The 22,506-nt window shown below is 46.4% G+C and overlaps 1 protein-coding gene across 1 annotated transcript in view; it reads left to right on the top strand.

Annotated features, from left to right (window-relative positions):
* LHX4 (LIM homeobox 4) overlaps positions 1-22,506 on the top strand; it is a 69,153-nt gene that overhangs the window by 5,483 nt on the left and 41,164 nt on the right. Inside the window, exon 2 of the mRNA XM_065554524.1 lies at positions 19,190-19,361. Within this exon, the coding sequence (XP_065410596.1) occupies positions 19,190-19,361 (172 nt within the window). The remainder of the gene's footprint in view (positions 1-19,189; positions 19,362-22,506) is intronic.

Raw genomic sequence — 22,506 nt, 5'->3', positions numbered from 1 at the left:
CCACCTCCCCAGACGCGGGGATTTCCCCCCTCCTGTGTGCGCTGCATCACTTTCTCAGCACGCTTCCGGATCGCTCCCGGCGTTCATCGAATTATATGTTAGTTAAAGACGAAATATATCCACGGCGCCAAACCGAACCCACCTGCAGCAGAGCCACACGGGCCCAGCCTTTGTTCAGCTGCCCAGCGCCAGTGCTTTGCGCCAGCGTTTTTCTATTCGAGTCCATCGCTCAGGGCTCGATCCCGTGCGCCCTGCTTCCCCGCTAACTTCACAGGGAGTTTGAAGGGCTCAGTGGATCAAGGTCCCGGCTGGGGAAGGTCTATCCAGGATTGCTCGCGGGACACAACTGTGTTGTTGTCGCACACTCTGGTGCCGATTCTGTTATGCACCGCGCCTTCTGGTGTTCGCGGAGGCGACGCGAACTCGCTACGGCGCATTCATGGCGCAAGCATTTTATAGTTGCAGGGGCTATTCTACTCCTATGTGACTTCCCCTGGAGCAGGATCGGCCCGGGACTTGTCACCTGCCCTTGTGTAGCACAGCCGCTGCAGCCGCTCTGCTTTGTTTAGGTTCCATTGAAATGTCGCTTTTGCAGCAGGGCGAGTAAACACAACCCGGGAGGCTGATCCTGAGAGAGCAGAAACTCCACAGTGCAGAAGCGAAACCTTGTGTGCGCTACCTAAGGGCTGGGATCAGACTCCCCCGTCCTGTCCACCTCACACAGGAAAGCTGCCCCTCCATTTTTCTTGCTGTCTTCCCTGCCTTGTTGGTCAGGGAAGGCTCACGCGCCCGTAAAAGGGATGCCAGGCCAAGGGGCTGAGAATTCACTTCCCAGCATCAGGCCATGAGGAGAAAGCCCGGGAGTACCTAAGGGGGGGGGGGGGGGGAAAGCAGCGGATCTCTGCAGTGTTCCGGGTACCTCACGGCAGCAGCAAACCCCAGAATCCGGAGCCCTCTGAGTGAAATATTTGTGGAAAGAGTGACTCATTGAACGGAATGTCAGGTCAGGCATTTTACTGATTTCGATTAGCGGGTATTAAATAATGTTATCCCTCCGCTTCTCTCCTGCAAACAAGCTTCAACAAAACCTAGGGGTAAGAGAAAAGTATCTATCTGGATATTAGCTCCAACCCAGCGAATTAATCATTCCCCTCCCTGTCTGCTACCCAAACATTGCAGCGCTGAGAATCAGAAACTGAAATTGGACTAGATACTGAAGGGAAAGTGTCTTCACTGGGTTCCATTGTCCCAATTGAATGAAATGATACAAGCCAGCAGAAATAGTGAAAAGTCAGTGGGGTTTTGAGAACTCTTTCAATCGGTTTTTCCAGGAGGAAAAAAGTAGCTTCCGTGTGTTTGTTCTGTACAGAAGTTGGTTCATAACCTATTACATTTCAAGTGGCGACCCGTGCTCCTCTGAGGTTGCGATCCGAACCTGAGCAAAGCTGAAGCGTTCAGTGAAGTCTGACAACTTCTCCTTGTCGCACCTGGTTATACCAAGTGTAATGCCAGCGCTGTGTGGTAAATTACCCACTGTGACTGTCCTGAGAGCCCTTGGTCTCAATGCACAACGGGATGGGCTAAAAGGGGTGTCAGCCTTCACTCTGGATTGCCTGGCTGTTGCCAGTCTGTCTCATTTGCCTTTTTGTTTGACAGTAGATTTTTGTTTGTTTGTTTCGTTTTAACACTAGTGATGAGGCTGATTTTCCCGGCGTGGTGGCTACAAGGGGCTGAGTTACTGGTCAGATCCAGGGACTAGGGATCAGGAGACCTGAATATTCCTGACTTTGCCACTCACTCGATGGCATTGGGAAAGTCACATAAAGCCAGATGATGTCCCCTTCCTTCGGGCTGACTAGCACTTTAGCTCCATTTCAATGGTCTGCCCCAGCAGGAGGGGAGCAAAATATTGCCTTAGCCTGGGTCCTCGTTTTCTCGTTGGTAAAACGGAGCTAACACTTGCCCAGCTTTGTGAAGCCCGCTGGAATCCTTGTTGCTATTATAAATGCAAACCACTGTTGTATTTTTCTGCTCGTGCCCCCGCTGCAGTCCAGGCTGTGGGGTGGGTCCAGCTGCGCTAGGACTCAATGAATCTCTTTGCACGTGGGGAGGGTCCGGGCGGCTCTTGCCCCTGGATTGGAACAGAGCGGGTAGCAGGCGTGTCACCAGCGGGCTATGCCACCCGGGCCTCCCCAGGTGCTGTGGCAAAGGCAAGGCAAAACTAGGCACTAGGAAGAGTGTGCTGGGTGACTCACGGCACTGGGAATAAACAGGAACCAGCAGGGTTTTGTATACGGTCATTTCAACATGAAACTGACGCATGCTTTAAAAACACGTTGTTGTGATACTGTGAGCTTGTGGCGTCCAATCCTCCAACCCCTCCTCACTCAAATAAATAATCCTCACTCTTGCGTGTAGGTCCATTAGCTTCAGCTGGACCTATTGATGTGGGGAAGAATTTGAAGCCTGAGACAGTAACAATTTTACCTGTGGTAAAATGCAGCTGTTTCCATTCTTGTGAAGTGATCAGGCTGTGAGTGAGTGGCTTGCACAATGCTATTCTTGAAAGGGGATTAAGGTGGCTGGTTATTGTATTTTTTTAAACTGCAAACGAAACCAAGTATGAACCAAGCAAGCCACCATTTTCTTCTACTCTCTGTAAACTAAAATAATAATCCTGCCCAAGCTGATTTAAACCCAATGCTTTTTTAATTGCTTTCAGCCTGTGAACTTCGAGCCTGAGATGACATTTTTAGGGTTGAATTATGAACTTCTCAGTAATGGAAATACTGACACGAGCTTAACTAGAGTGGCACCAGTGATACTGCAATGATAAATGAATGACACCACTGGGCTATCGCCTGCCATCATTCCACACGCAGATCTCCAGGGGGAGCTTTGCAGTCAAAGTGATGGCAGAACAGGGCCCATTGTAGCTGAGGAACCCACTGACATTGCCTCTGCTTAGACCAGATCTGAATTTGTCCCTGTGTCTTCCCCCCTCACACCAGTTTTTCATTTATTTGTGTTTTAGTCTTGGGGACAATCTCTTTGGGGTCTGATCCTGGGAAGTGCTGGGTGCCCTCAACTCCCATTGGCTCTCAGGAAAGGGACTCAGAACTTTGGAAGTTGGGATTTTTCAGATTGATCCAAACCCCATTGAAGTCAATGGAAAAAGTCCCAGTGACTTCAGTGGGGTCGGATCAGGCCCTTTACAAGGAATAATTGAATTTACTGGATATTGTTGCATGATGCAAAAATATATGAAGAAGGCAAATAATAAGAAGTAAAAAATATGTTTAGGTTGGTGCCAAGGGTATGGCCTGGGGTATTAGGATGACACTAACAAAGGGAAAATATAGGGTGAATGTCAAGAGAAAAATCCTACCTGTGAGATCTGTAAGGCTGTGGAATAGCCTCCCCCGGGAGGTGCTAGAAGCCCCTTCATTTGAAACATAGGCTAAGCCACTGCAGGCCACAGTTCTGCACTGGTTCCCAGGGAATAGATGAGGTGGTCTATTAGGGCTTTTTTACCCCTGTTTTCTATTATTCTGTTTAAAAACTCAGCTTCCCCCAGATAACGAGTGAGTGAAAGTGAGCATGGTTTGGGCAGCATGCGATCTCAAATAGTTAAAGACAAAATACAATTCTCGGCTTTATTAGAATAAAACAAAATTTAGAATGAGAGAGAGGCCTTAAAAGCTGGAAGCATGGGATTCGTATTCCAGCAGTAGGAGTGCTGAGGGATGGCAGAGAGAAGTCAATGGAAAGAAGATTCACTGTTAATTGACAGATGTTGTTGTCTACCCCTGGCACTGAGGATACCTCTCTGCGGGAGGGAACTCCAGTTATTAAGAAGAGACAGGTATTAATAATGGGTGAGTCGACCACTAGAAACATAGATAGCTGGGTTTGCAATGACCGGGAGAACCTCATGGTGACTTGCCTGCCTAGTGCGAATCTCTGGAGACATCTAAATAGACTTATGTGTAGTGCTGGGGAGGAGCTGGTGGTAGTGGTACATGTAGGTACCAATGACATAGGGAGGGATAGGAGAGGGGTCCTGGAGACCAAATTTAGGCTGCTAGGTAAGAGATTGAAGTTCAGGACTTCCATGGTAGCATTCTCTGAGATGCTCCCAGTTCCACGCGCAGGGCCAGTTAGACAGGCAGAACTGCAGGGTCTCAATGTGTGGATGAGACAATGGTGTAGGGAGGAGGGGTTTAGATTTATTAGGCACTGGGGAAACTTTTGGGAAAGGAGGAACCTATACAGGAAGGATGGGCTCCACCTAAATCATTATGGAACCAGATTGCTGGCACTTAAAATTAAAAAGGTCATAGAGCAGTTTTTAAACTAAGGGTTGGGGGAAAGCCGACAGGTGCAGAGGAGCACATGGTTCAGACAGAGACATCCCTTAGGGGAGAATCTAGTAATGAAGATTGTCTATGTCCTACTAAGAAGAAGAGGATGGAATACGATAAAATACAGGTAGGATCTGATGAGAAACAGTCAAATGACGAAAAGTCTCATTCAATTACGTCATGTAACGGGAGACAGCTAAAAAGTGACAAGCATTTAAAGTGCTTATATACCAATGCTAGAAGTCTAAATAATAAGATGGGTGAACTAGAGTGCCTTGTATTGAATGAGGATATTGATATAATGGGCATCACAGAAACTTGGTGGAATGAGGATTATCAATGGGACACAGTAATACCAGAGTACAAAATATATGGGAAGGACAGAACAGGTCATGCTGGTGGCGGAGTGGCACTATATGTGAAAGAAAGTGTAGAATCAAATGAAGTAAAAATCTTAAATGAAGCAAACTGTACCATAGAATCTCTATGGATAGTAATTCCATGCTCTAAGAATAATATAGCAGTAGGGATATATTACCGACCTCCTGACCAGGATGGTGATAGTGGCTGTGAAATGCTCAGGGAGATTTAGAGAGGCTATTAAAATAAAAAACTCAATAATAATGGGGGATTTCAACTATCCCCATATTGACTGGGTACATGTTACCTCAGGATGGGGTGGAGAGAGAGTTTCTTGACACCTTAAATTACTGCTTCTTGGAGCAGCTAGTCCTGGAACCCACAAGAGGAGAGGCAATTCTTGATTTAGTCCTAAGTAGAGCACAGGATCAGGTCCAAGAGGTGAATATAGTTGGACCGCTTGGTAATAGTGACCATAATATAATTAAATTTAAATCCCTGTGGCGGGGAAAACACCACAGCGGCCAAACACTGTAGCATTTAATTTCAGAAAGGGGAACTACACAAAAATGAGGAGGTTAGTGAAACAGAAATTAAAAGGTACAGCACCAAAAGTAAAATCCCTGCACCTCCATAATAGAGGCTCAACTTAAATGTATACCCCAAATTAAAAAACATAGAGAACCAAAAAAGAGTCACCATGGCTAAACAACAAAATAAAAGAAGCAGTCAGAGGCAAAAAGGCATCCTTTAAAAAGTGGAAGTTAAATCCCAGCGAGGAAAATAGAAAGGAGCATAAACTCTGGCAAATGAAGTATAAAAATATAATTAGGAAGGCCAAAAAAGAATTTGAAGAACAACTAGCCAAAGACTCAAAAAATAATAGTAAATTTTTTTTTAAGTACATCAGAAGCAGGAAGCCTGCTAAACAACAGGTGGGGCCAATGGACTATCGAGATGCTAAAGGAGCACTAAAGGTTGATAAGGCTATTGCAGAGAAACTAAATGAATTCTTTGCATCGGTCTTCACGGCTGAGGATGTGACGGAGATTCCCAAACCCGAGCCATTCTTTTTAGGTGACAAATCTGAGGAACTGTCCCAGACTGAGGTGTCATTAGAGGAGGTTTTGGAACAAATTGATAAACTAAACAGTAATAAGTCACCAGGACCAGATGGTATTCACCCAGGAGTTCTGAAGGAACTCAAATGTGAAATTTCAGGACTACTAACTGTAGTCTGTATCCCAGTGTTTCTCAAACTGGGGTCGCCACTTGTGTAGGGAAAGCCCCTGGCGGGCCGGGCTGGTTTGTTTACCTGCCCCATCCGCAGATCTGGCCGATTGCGGCTCCCACTGGCCGCGGTTCGCCACTGCAGGCCAATGGGAGCTGCTGGAAGCGGCGGCCAGTATGTCCCTCGGCCTGCGCTGCTTCCAGCAGCTCCCATTGGCCCGGAGCAGTGAACCGCGGCCAGTGGGAGCTGCGATCGGCTGGACCTGCGGACATGGCAGGTAAACAAACTGGCCCGGCCTGCCAGGGGCTTTCCCTACACAAGCGGCGAACCCCAGTTTGAGAAACACTGCTGTAACCTATCATTTAAATCAGCTTCTGTACCAAATGACTGGAGGATACCTAATGTGATGCCAATTTTTAAAAAGGGCTCCAGACGTGACTTCAGCAATTACAGGCCAGTAAGCCTAACTTCAGTACCGGGCAAACTGGTTGAAACTACAGTAAAGAACAAAATTGTCAGAAACAAAGATGAACATAATTTCTTGGGGAATAGTCAACATGGTTTTTGTAAAGGGAAATCATGCCTCACCAATCTACTAGAATTCTCTGAGGGAGTCAACAAGCATGTGGACAAGGGGGACCAGTGGATATAGTGTATTTAGATTTTCAGAAAGCCTTTGACAAGGTTCCTCACCAAAGGCTCTTAAGCAAAGTAAGCTGTCATGGGATAAGAGGGAAGGTCCTCTCATGGATTGGTAACTAGTTAAAAGATAGGAAGCAAAGGGTAGGAATAAATGGTCAGTTTTCAGAATGAAGAGAGGTAAATAGTGGTGTCCCCCAGGGGTCTGTGTTAGGCCCAGTCCTATTCAACATATTCATAAATGATCTGCAAAAAGGGGTAAACAGTGAGTTGGCAAAATTTGCAGATGATACAAAACTACTCAAGATAGTTAAGTCCCACGCAGACTGTGAAGAGCTACAAAAGGATCTCTCGAAAGTTGGTGACTGGGCAACAAAATGACAGATGAAATTCAGTGTTGATAAATGCAAAGTAATGCACATTGGAAAATATAATCCCAATTATATGTATAAAATGATGGGGTCTAAATTAGCTCTTGCCACTCAAGAAAGAGATTTTGGAGTCATCGTGGATAGTTCTCTGAAAATATCCACTCAATGTACAGCAGCAGTCAAAAAAGCGAACAGAATGTTGGGAATCATTAAAAACGGGATAGATAATAAGACAGAAAATTATCATATTGCCTCTATACAAATCCATGGTATGCCCACATCTTGAATACTGCATGCAGATGTGGTCACCCCATCTCAAAAAAGATATATTGGAATTGGAAAAGGTTCAGAAAAGTGCATCAAAAATAATTAGGGCTATGGAGTGTCTGCCATATGAGGAGAGATTAATAAGACTGGGACTTTTCAGCTTGGAAAAAAGATGACTAAGGGGGGATATAATAGAGGTCTATAAAATCATGACTGGTGTGGAGAAAGTAAATAAGGACGTGTTATTTACTCCTTCTCATAACGCAAAAACTAGGGGTCACCAAATGAAATTAATAGGCAGCAGGTTTAAAACAAACAAAAGGAAGTATTTTTTCACACAACGCATAGTTAGCTTGTGGAACTCCTTGCCAGAGGATGTTGTGAAGACCAAGATTTTAACAGGGTTCAAAAAAGAACTAGATACATTTATGGAGAATAGGTCCATCAATGGCTATTAGCCATGATGGGCAGAAATGGTGTCCGTAGTCTCTGTTTGCCAGAAGCTGGGAATGGGCAACAGGAGATGGATCACTTGATGATTACCTGTTGTGTTCATTCCCTCTGGGGCACCTGGCATTGACCACTGTCGGCAGATAGGATACTGGGCTAGATGGACCTTTGGTCTGATCCAGTATGACCATTCTTATGTTCTTATGAGTGAGTCTCAGACTACTTCAGGGCTGGAATCTGGAGCCCAAATCAGTGTTTTTGGGGAAATTTTCCTCTCCTTTACACTGGAGTATCCCACTGGGTAGAAATTAGGCCTTTCATAGATTCATTCAAGCTGGTAGAGCTCCATCTAGTGCAACCCCCTTCAACATGGCAAGACTGAAACAGTCTCCTCTCTGGCCAGCCAGAGTAAAGCTCAGCTTCTCCTGGGCACCAGGAGCAATCTTAGCTTCTTCTGAGAGAGATTCCGATTTCCTCTTGGGAGAGCCTGCACAAACCCCATTGCTTCTGAGAAAGTTCCCTTCTCCACACCTATCTTTTCAATACTCCCAGTACTTAGGGGAACCAGGAATTGTCCATCCCCAGGGCTTTTTGTAGGTTCAGGAATTCCAATTGGTTTTAAAAATCCTGGTTGGTGAAAGACTGTATCCTATTTATACAAGGGTTTCAGAATGAAATTTATTGTAACAAGGCATTTAAACATCTATCTATCTATCTATCTATCTATCTATCTATCTATCTATCTATCTAAACATTTTTGTAGCTGGGCAGATATGAATATATGCAACCTACTCTATGATAGGACATATTATAATATTTATTTAGAGTTGCTGAGAATAAGCCACGAAAATGAACCTCAGGTCCTTTGTACATATCACCAGGACTCCCTAAGAGATTGCAGCCATATACTATGAACAATGTTATGCTATGTACAATAAATGTATGGTTTTAATTTGCATTTGATGATGTTAGTAGAGTGTAAATCAACAGCTGTAACATTCATCACCCCTTTCTTTTAAATTATTGTTTTTGGAGGTGTTTTATTGCAAAGGTTAAAACCGATTCCATCCTGAAACACCCTACTTTGGGCCCAGGGCAGTCAGTGAACTGGAATCTAGTTGTATGGGATTCCTTCTCTTTCTTTTTCTCTTTCTCTTGGTGTAGTTTTCTCTAAATAAGATTTTCCTTTCTGTTCTCCAGTTGGAATAATGAATCTGGGACTATCTGAAGACATGTTGCTGCAATACAGCACCTGGAAGGCTTTTACAAAAATAAAATCAGGCCAGATCCAAATGCAGATCAAGCCAAATCAGGCTTGTCTACACTTTCCGGAGGATTGATGCTGCAGCGATCGATGCATTGGCGGTTGATTTATTGGTTCTAGTGAAGACCCACTAAATCAACCGCTGATTGCGCTCCCATCAACTCCTGTACTCCATCTGATCGAGAAGAGTAAGGACAGGTGTTCGCTACCCACCATGTAGACATGGATAAATCAATCCCCGTACACACTCCCCGTCGACTCTGGAACTCCAGCTCGCGAGAGGCAGAAGCGGAGTTGACGGGGGAGCGGCAGCAGTCGACTCACCGCCGTCCTCACAGCCAGGTAAGTCGACCTAAGATACACCAACCTCAGCTATGCTATTTGCGTAGCTGAAGTTGCGTATCTTAGGTCGACCTCCCCCCGAGTCTAGACCAGGGCTCAGGGAAGTCGATGGGAGAGTGTCTCCCGTCGATGTCACGTTGTGTGGACTCTGCGGTAAGTAGATCTAAGCTACGTTGATTTGAGTTACGCAATTCATGTTACTCAATGTGCATAGCTTAGATCAACTTTTCCCTTTAGTGTAGACAAGGTTAGTGTAAATGGGCATAGCTCCACTGAAGTTGATGGAACTACTGCTGTGGAGACAAGCTGGGGATCCGGCCCATTAGCTCTGGTTTTGACCTGATCTCATGTTATCTCATGTAACAATATAGGGCCTAATCTTGCAGCCCTCACTCAGGCAAAACTCCCCATAGGCTTCATTCAGTAGTTCTGGATGTTACTAAGCAATGCCCATACAAATGACATCACTGTTTCCATAGTAACTAATGCACTTCAAGGAGGAAATAGCAGAGCAGAATTTTATTTTTAAAGGACAAAAATTAGTGGCATAAACAAAATAGATGATGGCGGGGATGCTATAAAGTTTTCATTGCTGCTAATCTGGGAAAAGCTACATAATTCACTCGTAGCTCAGGCACCTACGAGTAATGTGGTCATTGAAAACACCTGGCAATAAGTCCTTTATGCTGCCCCACATTATGGGCCCAATCCTCCACTAATTACATACACAAAGTTCCCATTGAGGTGAGTTCGGGGTGTGCAAAGAATGCAGCATCAGATCTATCTGTCTATAGCTATCTAAAATTTAGTTCCATGTAGTGTGTGGGGGAATGAATCTTTTCAACGAGAGATTAAAAACTGAACTTCTGTCTGCTGCACGTGGACCTTAAGGATCCTATAACAGGGTCATTGGTCAGCAAATGTCTTCTCCTCTATTGCTATGCAGTGTGCTATGCAACAGTCAGCCAGGGCTCTCCATCCCCAGAGGTGGCTGCATGTCATTGGTACTGCACGTACGTAGTCTGTGGAACTCTTTGAGATGAAATGCCTATGTGAGTCTAATATCTTGTATATCAAACCTCTCCATTAGACCCACCTCTGCTGTGACACATATAAGAAACAGAGCAATTAATGAGGACGAGATTGAGGGGCAGATGGGATTAGTTGGCTTTTACTTTATTTATAATAATTTTAAAGCAGCAACTTTGTATGAGTGTGGAAACATTGTATATATTGATTGCAGCTCTCTCTCCAGGGCAGGGACCCTGCCTTCATATGTATTTGTATGGCTTCTAGCACAACAGGGCCATGATCCTCACCCAGGCTTTGGGGTGATACTGCCATACACGTGTTAAATACCCCCGCCCTCCATAGGTTCTGATTGACAGCTCCTTGAAGTCAAGGGAAAGTCTTCAAGGGGCTCTGGATTAGATGCAGAGTGATGTCATTTATTTTTTTCCTTTAAAGCCTGATTTTGCTATTCCCACTCAAGCAGAACTTCCATCGGAGCCTAGTTCAGGGAGTGCACCTGAGCTAAGTCCACAGGATCAGGTCCTCCATATAAACACAGATCGCTCCCTAGAACGGGAAAAGCAATTCTGACATTGTGCTGCAATGAAAAAATGTGGAGCTTTGTCTGCTTCAAATGGAGTTACTTATTGTGTTATAGCCTCATAGAAGATTTTTATTTATTTTTAAAGGAGTAGCTCCATTAGCTGGTACTTACGTTACAGCTGTGTTCAGTAAAAGCAGGTTCCTCTGCGCATGTACTATAAAGTGTGTGTGTGTGATTGAGATCCAGAGCGGGGCTGGATTTGGAATGCCCCAGATTTCAGGAGCATTCATAGCTGAAGGGTTTGGTTCAGCCTGTTAAAAAAAATAGGGTCCATTTGTAAAATTCCAAGTTGGATGACCTAACGCTTGGGGGCTCTGCTGTGAGGTTTGCTTTGGGACCCTGCCCATTCAGGATTCTCTTGGATTATCACTGCATTTGATTTCTGCAGCTCCCCTCAGTGACAAATTGATATGAAGAATTTCATAGAGTATTTCACAATCCGTTTTGGTACAATAATTAGCTATTTTTTTCCCTGACGTGGATAGATAATGCCATAAAGATGAAGCCAGTGTTATAAATCATTCCAACTACTGCCCTGATCTAAAACATGCTGCTGGTGAATGGCACCCAAACAGACCACACCGTGTCTGTCAATCCATCACTCCAAAACCAAGCAAGGAATAGTACCAGAATCTGAGAACTAGCTACATTTATTTTAATGCTGATAATGGGGTAGTGCCAAGTTCTGCCCTGGCTGGTGCTTATGGGGAGAGCTGAGTGTATGGTCAATACATGGACCTCTACTCCTCCTAAAAGCTGCCAGGCTGGGTGGGATTCCATTGGGCAGGCAGAGCTGGGGAATGCATGGAGCCGGTCATGCTTTCCTGTAGATTTTTAACAGTAAGCGTTATTTATCTTTAGAACAATTTACCCAGGGTTGTGGTGGATTCTCCATCACTGGAAATGTTAAAATCAAGATGGGATGTTTCTCTAAAAGATCTGCTCCAGATCTGCTCCAGGAATTATTTTGGGGGAATTCTCTGGTGTGTGTTATCAAGGTGATGATGATCATTATTGGTGCCTTCTGGCCTTGGAATCTATGAAAAGCCACAGCGTTTACCTCCGACTCTCTCATGCTGTGCAACACAGCTTAGATGATATCCAGCTAGGGCAGCGTTTCTCAAATGTGGCCATCATGGCTGCATGCGGCCACTAGGGGCTTTTCTTGTGGCCACAGCCTCCTGGGCTGTTATGGGGGGAGGGGGAGAGTAAAGCCCCCTCCCTGTTGCTCCTGGATCCACCACCATGGTGTTGGTTGCTGAGGCTGCCAGCAGTAGTTGGGCCCTGCTCCCCCTGTGGCGACACCTGGGGCACAATGCTGGAGGACCAGGCAGCCGGTGAGTTCCCCATTTTCCCAGGGGTGATGGGGTTCAAGCTTTAGGCTTCAGCCCTGGGGTAGCGGGGCAGAGGGGCAGCATGCTCTGGCCACAGGGCTTTGGGCTCTAGTCCCCCCACTGCCTCCCCCTACCTGCCTCCCTTGCTCCTGGCCCCCGCGGCCTCCCCCGACCCCCCATCCAGGGCTTAATTTGTCCCCAGGCTTGACAGGGCTGAGGTAGTCTGTTGTGAAAAGCGATACGTGTATGCTTGTTAATATCACTTTTCACAACAGACTTACTAGCTAGCAATAAATAAATTGCAATGATTTGGACGGGTATATGTGCATATTTATTTGTTTTTCCTAAAGCTAATTAAGTATTTTAGGAAAACGTGTGAGAGGGGTCACCAGCAAAAGTCGGTGGCCACACTCTGAGGCCTCCAAAAATTTTGTCCTGAGAACCCCTGAGCTAGGGGCTCATCATACAGTATCTAGCCAGAGCTCCAAGCCTCTTTGGAGTCATGGTGCATGGGCCAGATCAGGAATCAGATGTTGCTGGATAGCCCTGGTTTGAGAGCTAGGGAAGGAGGGATCCTTTTTTGCTGTGTGTCCTGTGGGATGTCTCCCTGTGATCTCTTCCCCCTCCAATGAAGCCACACAGCAGAAGGACAGGTCCTAGCCCAGGGCATTCAGTTTTCCAACACCACTGTGATTTGGGTGCTTTGATTTGTAGTCTGAGTCACCTTAAAGCAGTCTTATTATCAGAGGGTGGGTGCTCAGCCCTTTCTTGCTATCAGGCCCCTATAGCCATCTGACAGAAACGAGGCACTTTGCTTTAGAAAATCCTGGCCAGAAATCAATCGGTAACTCATTTCTGGAGTTCACCATTAAACTGTGCTATTTCCGTTTTTTCCCTTACATCAGTTGAAGAGCATATTAAAAAATTCAAGGCACAGAGGAATTTTCAGATTATTTTCAATAAAATCTTGGGGGGCAGGGCCTTCCTCCCCAAGTAAATCCTCACAATTTTTTTTCTTAAAAAGCAAAATCAGTAACCAGCATCAGCCTGTTGATTATAATGTTATCACAGTATAATGAAGCCTGCTTGGGTTGCTAGTGGGCAGCTTTGAACCAAGGACTTCTAGCAATAAAAACTTGGTCTTTTTTCACTTGAGCTAAAAGAGGATTTGTCCTAACTGCCAGAAGTAGTAGACTCTTATCCTCTTATGTTGTCCAACTGCTAAAGGAAGTCAGAGGCCTGCAGAGTCCTCGTATGGGTTACAAGTGCCATTGCAGAGTGCCAGAGGCTGGCAGAATTTGGCCTGACTAGGTATTTAGTGATGCACACAAATCAGGTAGTGCAATTGCATTATATAACTCAACCTTGTCATCTGCTACTGTTTATCATTGTACTGTAAGGCTGATTTTTTCCCCATATGGTATCAGAACCATTCTGGGCAGGTTGACTCCATGCTGAGGTTTCTTTCATGTAGGTCTCAGGTTCATGTGACCCTGTCTTAGCCAATAGCTAGAGCCAGTAATGTTTGCCTCTATTAACAATTGATCATCTACTGTGGGGGAGCTACAGTGCCAGGCTATTCTAGGTCACATAATTCTGTCTCCTCTTATTGGACAGTGTTATCTGCAGTCCACGATTATCATAAATAGCTGGTTGGGTGGACAGGTAGGTAGATACATAAGAACAAGCGGAATGAATTTGTACAGATAGATACGCAGTCAATTAAGCAGCACCGTTAATCTAATTATGTGTGGTGTGGATAACTGTCTGCCATTAAAAGACAAATGCCGAGGTAAAGTATTTATCAAAAATACTGTAAGCGCAGAGGTGAAGCTGAGACATTTGTTATTAAAGAGCTAGACAGTAATCTGGTCACAGTGTATAATTCCATTAACATTATTCCTATTATACCAAATAATTTAGTTAAAATAAATGAAATAAATGAAAGCCATTCTGCAGACATATGATGGCAATGGGAGAGCTGACCCCAAGGAAGGCAATTCCATTTAAAAAGACAAAGCAGGCACATTGATTCTATTTAATATCTTTTTTTCTTTATTTTTTTTAATCTTTGACTGGAAGGGAATTTCCCCCCCTCTGATCCTCGCTGCCTTGTGTCACATGGGCCGTCCAGAAGGCCTGGTTGAGGCACCCTTTGGAACCCATCAAGGCCTCTCTGGGTTTAGCCACATGGATCAGTCAAGGAGCAAGAACCCCATATGAGAATGGGGCCTAGAGGCCACCACCAAGATTGTGCTAGGCACTGTACATACACGTGGTAAGAGACAGTCTCTGCCCTGAATAGCTTGTAATCTCAATAGATAAAACAGTATTATTAGCCCGTTATCCATGTGGGGACTGAGATTAAGATACTTGCCCAAGTTACACCCACAGGCTGTGGCAGAGTTGGGAACTGAAGGCAGATCTTTTGAACCCTACCTCAGTGCCTTATGTCTACACTGCAAAAAGAAACCCACAACACTGAGTCTCAGAGCCCTGTTGACTTGGACTCGCAGTGCAGACATTCAGGCTTGGGCTGGAGCCTGGGCTCTGACACCCAGCCAGAGGGGACGGTCTTCACGCCCATGCTCCAGCCTTAGCAAGAATGTCTGCTCTGCTGTTTTCAGCCCACAGACCGAGCCCTACGAGCTGCAGTCAATTGACCCAGGCTCTAAGACTTGGTGCACAGGTGTTTCTTTGCAGTGTAGACAGCCTCAGCTCTCCAAAGCAGCCCTGAAAACAACTGAGAAAGCCCCTGGGTTCCTCCCCATGCTGTATCTGAGAAGCTGCATTTTGATTGGCTCACAAGCTGAGTATCTACCTGCTTCTGCCAATCAACAAAGAGCATTATCAGAAGTAGCGTTCACTTTTCTTTTTTAATGTAATCGATTTCTCAGAGTAAACTGGCTTCAGGCTGGCCAATGTGTGTGAGCTTTAAAAAGCATATCAATAAATAAGCCAATCAGCTTGTCTGTTTCATTTTGGTACAATTGGTAACTCTTTCCTGACCCTTCTCTAGATTTGTGGCAGCATAAAAATGCCCAAATATTTCCTGCTAGTCAGTCGTCCTGATACCAATAGAGAAGTGCCCAATAGACAAGTGAAAGAAAGAGCTGATGCACAAACATCTCCTGTGATATTACACTCCTACTACAGGGCATATTTCTTTAAAATCAATCATCTTTTATGCATGCATGGCAGCATTATGTGCATTGCTTTTACATGGCAATCTTCTCTTGCAGACTTTTACAGCACTCTCTGCTTATTCTGAACTATAGGCAGATAGAAATGGAGATAAATATCTAGCTATCCAGATCTATATAAGCTGTCTGTCTCTAGACAGACATCTTATATGAGTCTAGATAGCTAGATATATATCTTGCTTTTATACTGAGCCTCTCACCCCAAAGCATTTCAAAAGCTCTTTACAAAGCATAAATACTGCACAGTGGGACTATTTCAGACAACTGTGAAATGCAGCCACCTTTGGTGAGGATTGGGGTAGCCATTTAACAGAGCCCCGGAACACCATGCAACAATTTAGGTCAGAAAGTGAAGGAGCTACACCATAGCCCATTGACACTGCAGTGAATGTGAGAATGTGCAAACTACATCAGCAAGTATGCTCTGATTTGGTGTCTGCTTTTGGATTGCCACGCAGATCTGTGTAGCACAGGAGAATTTTTGCATAGCTATAGACAAGCCAAATTAGGGTTGCCAGTTTTGGTTGGACGTATCCCTGGATGTTTTATCACACAACATAATCTTTAAAGATTAATCTTTAATTCCTGGAGACTCAGCAACCCTAAACCAAATACCTGGGCCTACCATCCAATCTTGCTTTTACTGGCAGTAATGAACCCCCACGATCTTGGTGTGTTAGCTCTGTACTGGTGTCGTTCTTCTATGCTGTCACTTCTTTTTTTCTCTCTCTCTCTGGTTGCTTACTCCATTAGATACCCTGCTGATGGGTTTGGAATCATCATCTGTTAGTGTACTCCACCCTAGCAAACTGCATGTCTTTGTTACCTTCTAGTAGCTGGTCCATATAAGAGGATAAGAACCTTACATAGCTGCCGACTAGAGGAGTTACTCCTTTAACTTAAGCTGCAGAGGCTCATGCTTTTAGTCATGCTAAACACCAAAACCCATGTCTGGGTGGTTATATTAGCACTTATGTGCTCTCTGCTGAATCCTCACAGATTCTTTTGTTTTGAGCTATTACATGTATCCTGCCTTGTCCCTACTCCTCACAATCCATTGTATCATAGGCAGGGGCTGGTAGCACCACCTGTTACTGAAGTTGCTTGACACCTCCCATTAAAAAGACTCAGTTTTCAGTTGCTTATAAATTTGCCAGACTTTGACTGGTTTTTAGGCTGAAATGTTCCATGTTGGGTGTCTGCCTCAGGCTGAATTGTTTTGGAAAATTTGAGCCAAAATGGCTCAATGGTTTCAAAGAACAAGGCTCGGGGAAATAGAATATGTTGTTTTGCTCATGTTAAAAAATCCTGGTGACCTTTCTTGTTTGCGAAGTTCTAGTGCTCCTGTGCTTTGGATCAGGGACTTGTAGTTTGGAGAGAAGGGCAGCAATTTGTCATCTTTGTGAAAAGCCATCTAAATTTGGCCACCCAGGTTTCCAGCCTCTGAAAAATTGCAGTTTGCACATGCTCAGTAGAGACTTGTTAGAACTTCTCAGCTTAATTCAAGACTTTGTGGGACTTTGCCAGCAATTGCAGTTCATGGGTGTTTCAGGCCAAGCGGTGCTGGGTCTGGGCACCTGAACTGAGAGCAGGAAGCCTGTCCCTTCATGTGCTCTCACTGCTTCCCCTCCTGGGCTCAGGCATGGTTGGGGAGGAAGCTGCTTGAACTGAATGCAGAGGGGACAAGAGCCAGACCTGGCAGGGGAAGTACTGTAGACTGGGAGAAGGAGCCTGGTGGGGAAGACTGGGACTGGAGCCTGATGGTGGTGGGGGAGAGGGAAAGTAGGACTGGGAGTTGCTGGGGGTGATGGGGATTGGGAGCCAAAGGGGGGACCAGAGCATATTGGAACTTGTTGGGCATTGAGCCTGGGAGTTAGGAGTGTGGGGACTGGGATCCAGGGGGTGGGGGAAAGAGGTGGCAGGAGGGGGACAGAGCAGGTGAGAAGCCAGAGTGCAAAGGGAGAACTGTGACTGGCTGAGCAAAGAGACTGGGAGGAGGGACACTGGGATTGGAGGAGGACACTGGGACAGGGAGCCAGTGGGGATAGGGAACGTGGGTGTGTGGGTGACTGGAGGCCAGTGGGGGCGAGGAAGAGACGGGGACGGGGAGACTGTGTGTGGGACTTTACGACCTCAGTAATGTTCTCCTCAGGTAGAGTTTGTGTGTGCTCTAAGTACATGTCACCTGACCTAGGCTTTTATGTCAAATTCAATATAGAATGATTCACACAGAGCCCGTAAGTGCCAGGAAATGTAGGCAGCCGGGCGTTCTTCACCAGGCTGGAATTACGCCAGGGCATGGGGGTAGCTGCTCCTCTCACACAACGTGCTGGGGGATTGCTAGTGGGAGTGGACAGTCGGGAGCTCGGCTTTGAGCCCCATCCAGGAGCTGCCGTCTCCACAACCACTTTTTAGTAAGACCTTCTTTAGTGGAAAGAATATTTTAACATGTTGCCCCCTCCCCCCACAGCTGAAGGTACTATGCCTGCCTACTTCTGTGAGTGGAGGGGGCTCGTGCTCCACAGATATCGCCAGAGTCTCTCCCACTCACCGCCATGGGAGAGCTAGGTCGGGATGTCGATATGTGGGGGGGCAGGGGACGGGGTGCTGGTTGGACTCTCACAATAACTGTGCCTCACAAACAGGAGTTTGTTCCTGAGGACAGGGTTTGCAATGTCTCCCTCCACACAGCTGAGTAGACCCCCACCCCCAGGAGCAGGAGTGCATTGGGGAGCCCCTGGCTCCTGCCGTGGCTGTGATGCCAGTGGGTGGCAGAGAGCAGCAAAGTGCCTCTGCAGAGCAGTTCTATGCCACCAACGCTGCCCTGGAGAGCCATGGGTTACAGCCCAGGCTCTTCCATTGGGATGGGCCTGGGAGGGGGACCCCCGACGGGATCTCTGGGAGGGGAAACTTGTGGCATGCCCACTCCCCACTGGGGATGAGGCATGTAGGGGAGCACCAGAGTGGGCGGCCTTGTTCATCTCGTGCCATAGGTGTCCAAGGCACTGGGAAAAGCAATAGAGGTCCCGCTCCAAAGAAGTTAGAGCCTAGCGGTGCCCGTCCAGTATGAAGCAAGCCCTGTGGTGGCTGTGCTGTCTCTGGGGGCAGCAGGGGGACGTAGTCAGTGAGGGCAGTCCAGGGAGGCTGAAGGCAGGGAGTTTTAAGAGGGGCTTTGAGGAAGGGAAGGGGCCGTTGGTGCGTAGGAAGCTGGAAGCTGCCCCAAGGACGGGGGGCAGCGCGAGAGAAGGCTGGAAGCCAAGAGTAGGGGGAGGAGGTGAGGGGAGAGTTAGGGAGAGGGGGCAGGAAGACATGGGAGCTGAGGCGAGCCAGGGTGAAGCTGCTCAGGGCCTCAAGGGGGAGGATGAGGGGGATGGCCTGGACGAGGAAGGGGAGCAGAAGCCACTGAAGGGATATCTCACGCTGTATCTGTGCCGTCTCGCTGGGGTCTTGAGGCACTCCTGAGCTGTAACGCTGTTCAGCACAGACGTGGGGTGTAGCTGGAGCGACGGGAAAACAGGGGACTGGGTGAGCACGCAGTGTTCTCATCCAGAAGGGAGTGGGACACCAGGTGGGCTTAGCTCCCTGAATGCTAAACTCTAACTCAGTGACCGGCTCCCTCCGTTCCCACAGAGCAGGGAGATACAGGCCTCCGAGGCCCTCTTGCGCCTTTTCCTTTCCCCAAATGGGGCTGTCTTCACTGACCCTGCTCTTCTCCTCTCTCCCTCCTCTCCCGACTGCTGCTTCGTCAGAGATTCCCCAGTGCGCTGGCTGCAACCAGCACATCCTGGATAAGTTCATCCTGAAAGTCCTCGACAGGCACTGGCACAGCTCCTGCCTCAAGTGCGCGGACTGCCAGATGCAGCTAGTGGACAGGTGCTTCTCCAGAGCCGGGAGTGTCTACTGTAAGGAAGACTTCTTCAAGTAAGTGCAACCATCTCCTTTGTGTTGGGAGGGCTGAGTGGCAGTGGGTGTTTTCTGACAGCTCACACCAGGCTGTGGAGAAAGCTCCCCCTTGCACAGGAGACCTTGCTCCAGAAACTCCCTGCCAGCGCTTGCCAAGGGGTTTAGGACTAAGAGCCCTGCTCTCAGGAGCACACCAGGGTCCTAACAATGCTCCCAAGCTGTTTTTCATTAAAAATAAATCCCTTTCTAACTTAATATTTCTGCTAATCGAATCCCAACCTGCCCCTGCAGCTGCTTTGGCAAAGTTTAGGGTTAGCGAAAACCAGGACATGGCTACTTTGGCCTCCCCTGGGATCAGCTCAGAGTAACTCAATTGCCCAGCTCACAGGAGATGCCAGCTTGAGGAGCCCCCGGTTACCACCCTCATGCCTCTCATTCTGGGTTTCATCAGAAGGGGAACCATTTGGCCTCCCAGACAGGCTGGCTGCATGGGGGTACAGCCCACAATGAGGTTGGTGGAAATGGAGAGAAAAAGGAAAACAGACGGCGATCATGGAAAGACAGGCATGATGTTCCCTAAGCAGGTACCGGTACAGACAGACATGGAAACAACTGGACAAATTTTAAGCATAATTTCTCCAAAATCTTCTTATATATACATTTTTTTAAGCCCAAGTGTTTAAATAAAGGGAATTTTGCTGCTTTAAAACTGCCACAGGCTGAATGCTATTTGTGGGGATTTAACCTTCTTAGAGACCCAAATCTCTCTAATACTCCTCTCTCCCCCACACCCTCCCTCCCTATTACATTTTTAAGCCCAAATTGGACTAAGGATTCGGCTTGTTAATCACTCTTCCTGCATCAAGCACATCTGTTCAGATCAGAGCTAGAGGGCAGGAGAAACCCACACAAAGACTCCAGATCCCTGCTGCTTTTCAAGATCTCCTCTCTTTGTGGGTTGTTGTTTTTTGTTTTTGTTTTTTGCTGCCTTCATTTCCCTGTATCCATATTTTTTCCTAGTAGGGTAAAAGCCTTATTTAATTCACACTTGGGGCATTTGCAATCTGTGTACCTGCCTCTAAACCAGTGGCTCTCAATCTTTCCAGACTACTGTACCCCTTTCAGGAGTCTGATTTGTCTTGCGTACCCCCAAGTTTCACCTCACTTAAAAACTACTTGCTTATAAAATCAAACATAAAAATACCGAAGTGTCACATCACACTATTACTGAAAAATTGCTGAGTTTCTCATTTTTACCATATAATTATAAAATAAACCAATTAGAATATAAATTTTGCACTTACATTTCAGTGTACAGAGCAGTATAAACAAGTCATTGTCTGTATGAAATTTTAGTTTGTACTGATTTCACTAGTGCTTTTTCTGTAGCCTGTTGTAAAACTAGGCAAATATCTAGGTGAGTTGATGTACCCCCCGGAAGACCTCTGCGTACCCTCAGGGGTACATGTACCCCTGGTTGAGAACCACTGCTCTAAACTATCTGATGTACAAACCCTGGACTGTCCAGGGCTCCTCTGTGAAAGAGCATTATTCTTGCAATGAAAATTGGACTTTTTGCAGTACATTTTATCCCCGATTGCAAAATGCAGTCATTTTATAAAGGACAGTTAATATCTGTATCTATATCGGGCCAAATCCTTTGCTGATTAAACTGGTGTAACTCTACTGATGTCAATAGTGCGATGCTGATTTACATTAGCTGATGATCTGGCAAGATACGTATGGGCCAGATCCTTGGTTAGTGGAAATTGGTGTAGCTCACTGAAGAGATGCTGATTTACACCAGGAGGGGATCTGGCCCAAGATGTCTTTTGGTGGCTGAGAGGAAAAGGAATGAACAAGGCGCATTTGGAGTATGTTGGATATGATAGCAGAGCCATCAGATCTAAGACACATGGCATGTTTATGCAAGGAGGCACAAAGACAGCGTAATGCAAATGGCTTCCTCTCAGAGAGCTCCGTGCTGCACATTACTGTGCTCTGTTCTACCTGGGCTCCAGATCTGAGTGTTCCATGGCATCTGACACCAGTGGTTATTTTGATATCGGTTCCCCACTTGTAAAAGAGTCCCAGGCCATGATGTTCTTTGCTGGCTCATGCCCAGGGTATTTATAAAGATCCCCCTTCTAAAGTAGAATCATAGAATATCAGGGCTGGAAGGGACCTCAGGAGGTCATCTAGTCTAACCCTTGCTCAAAGCAGGACCAATCCCCAGACAGATTTTTGCCCCAAATGGCCCCCTCAAGGATTAAACTCACAATGCTGGGTATAGCAAGCCAATGCTCAAACCACTGAGCTATCCCTCCCCCCTGCATTGGGTGCACACAGGGTATTGGTGAGATATCTACCCTGTACTAAAGGAGTCTCAGGAGAGAAAACAGGACACAAAGGAGTCAGGAAGATTTGATTTGAAAAATGTTACAAAATTCAAGCATGGTCCCGCGCATTCCTTGCCCAACTATGTCAGGTGGGAGAATAATGAAGCCAATACTTGTCTAGCAACTCATCCCCCAAATATGGTGACATTTCTCTGATGAATTGTGAAGTGAATAGTATCCCTCCAGCTGTAATCCCAGGTCAGGATTTCCCCTGTCCCCCAACCTCTGGTAAATGGGATGCGGAGTCTACTGTCTCACTTTCTTTTTGGATTTCTTTCAAGATGGACTTGAGACCATTCCCAGACTCACCTGGACATCACTAGACACAGGCATTCAGAGACCCCAGTGATGAAGGCAATGTGAAGACCCCACTATGTTAGACTGGGTAGTTCCTCTATCTTTGTGCACAGTTTTGCCAGTATTGCTAGTTCCATGCCAGGCACCCCATGGCTGCTCTTCGTAGGAGGATGGCACAACAAGGGCACCTAGAAGATTCAGTCCAGGAGGCATTGGTGGTTCTTGGCCTGGGAGGAGTCAGTCCCAAAAGGCTTGGGGGAGCAGGATGAGGCAGGTGGAGAGTTCCCTCTGCTGCACCCCTTGAGGAGGTGCAGCTCATGTTCTCTTGTGCCATCTGCCCCTGTGGCTACAGTAGATCTAGCTGAACTTGGAAGGTGGCCATTTTTAATGGATGTTGTCATGGCGCTGGCCGTTATGAAGGGATGCAGGGTGGGGACAGGATGTGGCCAGGGGATGAAAATGGGGGC

This window comes from Chrysemys picta, chromosome 8 (genome assembly GCF_011386835.1).
Source record: "Chrysemys picta bellii isolate R12L10 chromosome 8, ASM1138683v2, whole genome shotgun sequence".
In the NCBI taxonomy this organism is placed as follows: Eukaryota; Metazoa; Chordata; order Testudines; family Emydidae; genus Chrysemys; species Chrysemys picta.
Note: the sequence above shows the minus strand (reverse complement) of the source record. Positions and strands in the feature narration are given on the sequence as shown.